Source organism: Haplochromis burtoni, unplaced genomic scaffold, assembly GCF_018398535.1.
Source record: "Haplochromis burtoni strain Fernald_Lab_line unplaced genomic scaffold, NCSU_Asbu1 Contig_1532, whole genome shotgun sequence".
Classification (NCBI taxonomy): domain Eukaryota; kingdom Metazoa; phylum Chordata; class Actinopteri; order Cichliformes; family Cichlidae; genus Haplochromis; species Haplochromis burtoni.
In genome coordinates, this window is record NW_024583893.1 from 40518 (window position 1) to 42096 (window position 1579).

At 51.1% G+C, this 1579-nt stretch overlaps 1 protein-coding gene across 1 annotated transcript in view; it reads left to right on the plus strand.

Annotated features, from left to right (window-relative positions):
* zgc:153012 (uncharacterized protein LOC777626 homolog) overlaps positions 1-169 on the plus strand; it is a gene marked incomplete at its 3' end in the record, with an annotated part of 2697 nt that extends 2528 nt beyond the window's left edge. Inside the window, 1 exon segment of the mRNA XM_042217037.1 lies at positions 36-169. Coding sequence (XP_042072971.1) covers positions 36-169 — 134 coding nt within the window.
* Positions 170-1579: the final 1410 nt, after the last annotated feature.

The window sequence follows — 1579 nt, forward strand, 5'->3', positions numbered from 1 at the left end:
GACAGTCACTCACACCTGTGTGTCTCACCTGTCAGTCTGTCCTCAGGCTGTCTCACTCTCAGCCTGGCTCCCCCCCTGCTGGACTGTACCAACCCCCTCTGACCCCCGCTCAGACGCCGTCAGGCTTCAGCCTGGACCGCACCATGTTCGACCTGCCGGGGGACGCCAGGTGAGTGTGTTTAACAGGTGTTTGCGATGTCACTGCTCAGTGGGAGGAGACAGGATGCTTCTCAGAGGTCAGCTGATTAGTTTTCAGCGTTTGGTTTGTTTGTGATTGATCAGGTTGATTGATTGACTGATGAACCCGGACTTTCACAATAAAAGTCCATCCTGTTTGAACTGCGTGCGTTTAGTTTGAGGTCTGAAACACTCCATCATAAAGTCTGTGGGTGCTTTCCGTTTTCGTGAGGTTACTCGCTGACAGACGTGACCTGTGATCTGTGTGGAGGCCACAGCTGTTCCAAACCCTAAAGGAAGGAACCTCGGTGCTTCCTTTATTGCTTCCTTTAGCGGAGGAGACACTGGAGCATCCTTTATGAGAGGGGAGGAGGGAACGCCGAATGGTAAACGGGCTGGTTTGTATATTGAGCTGCAGAAACGCACAGACCAGCTGGATGCGATCTTAGCTTGGTCATTCTCCACCACCGTAGGGGGCGTGTCCCATTTTGACCTTCCAGATAGTGCCAGTGGCTGTGGCTTGAACCAAGTTGAACCAAGACATAAAACTTTGCTCCCGTTCGTGTCGGAGATCCCGTGAGGGTTTTCTGACCACAGGCCTGTGATGTTTGTACCTCAGTGAAACCTCGCGCTGCTGCTGCTGCTGCTGTCGTCGCGTTTTTAACTCTGCTGAGCAGTTTTCAACAGTTTGTAGCCAGAACTGTAAAATCCCACAGTCTTTTATGCAGCCAGACTGAGGAGCTCATGGTTTTATTCCACCTGCCGGACTGCTTTGGACACAGCCCGTGTGTTTTCTTTGATGGAGATGTTTGACCTCAGACAGGGAGGAAGTCTGACCCCAAATACTAAACACACTGTCCAGACAGGAAGCACGTCTTTGGATTTTCAATCTAAAAGCTTCTGAAGTTTAACCTCCAGGAGGATAAACCCTGAATCGGGTCTAACGAAAGCTCACACAGATCATGCTGCACAGTAACCGCCCACATAGCTGCTGAGTGTCAGCTGACTGAGGGCCAAAACAGACCTGCTGTGTGTGTGTGTGTGTGTGTGTGTGTGTGTGTGTGTGTGTGTGTGTGCGTGTGGAGAACGCCTGGAAACCAACCACAGAAGTGTCAGCGATCAATATCAGTGATCAGGAATTAATTACTGATCAATACCAGTGAGTGATTACTGATTAGTTCCAGTAATGAGCAGGCAGTTGGTTGTTTCCATGGTCCCTCCGTCTGAATCAATGGGCCTCTGTCTGCGAGTGGGCGGGAGAAGAATGCTGCTGCTGCCTTGCCATTGGCTGAGACCGTGAGTGGGCAGGAGCTGGCAGGCAGCAGCCAATCAGAGAGCAGAGATGTGTGGGAGTGACAGAGAACATGAAGATCTGAAGTCTGGACGCACCTTAGTCTGAAGA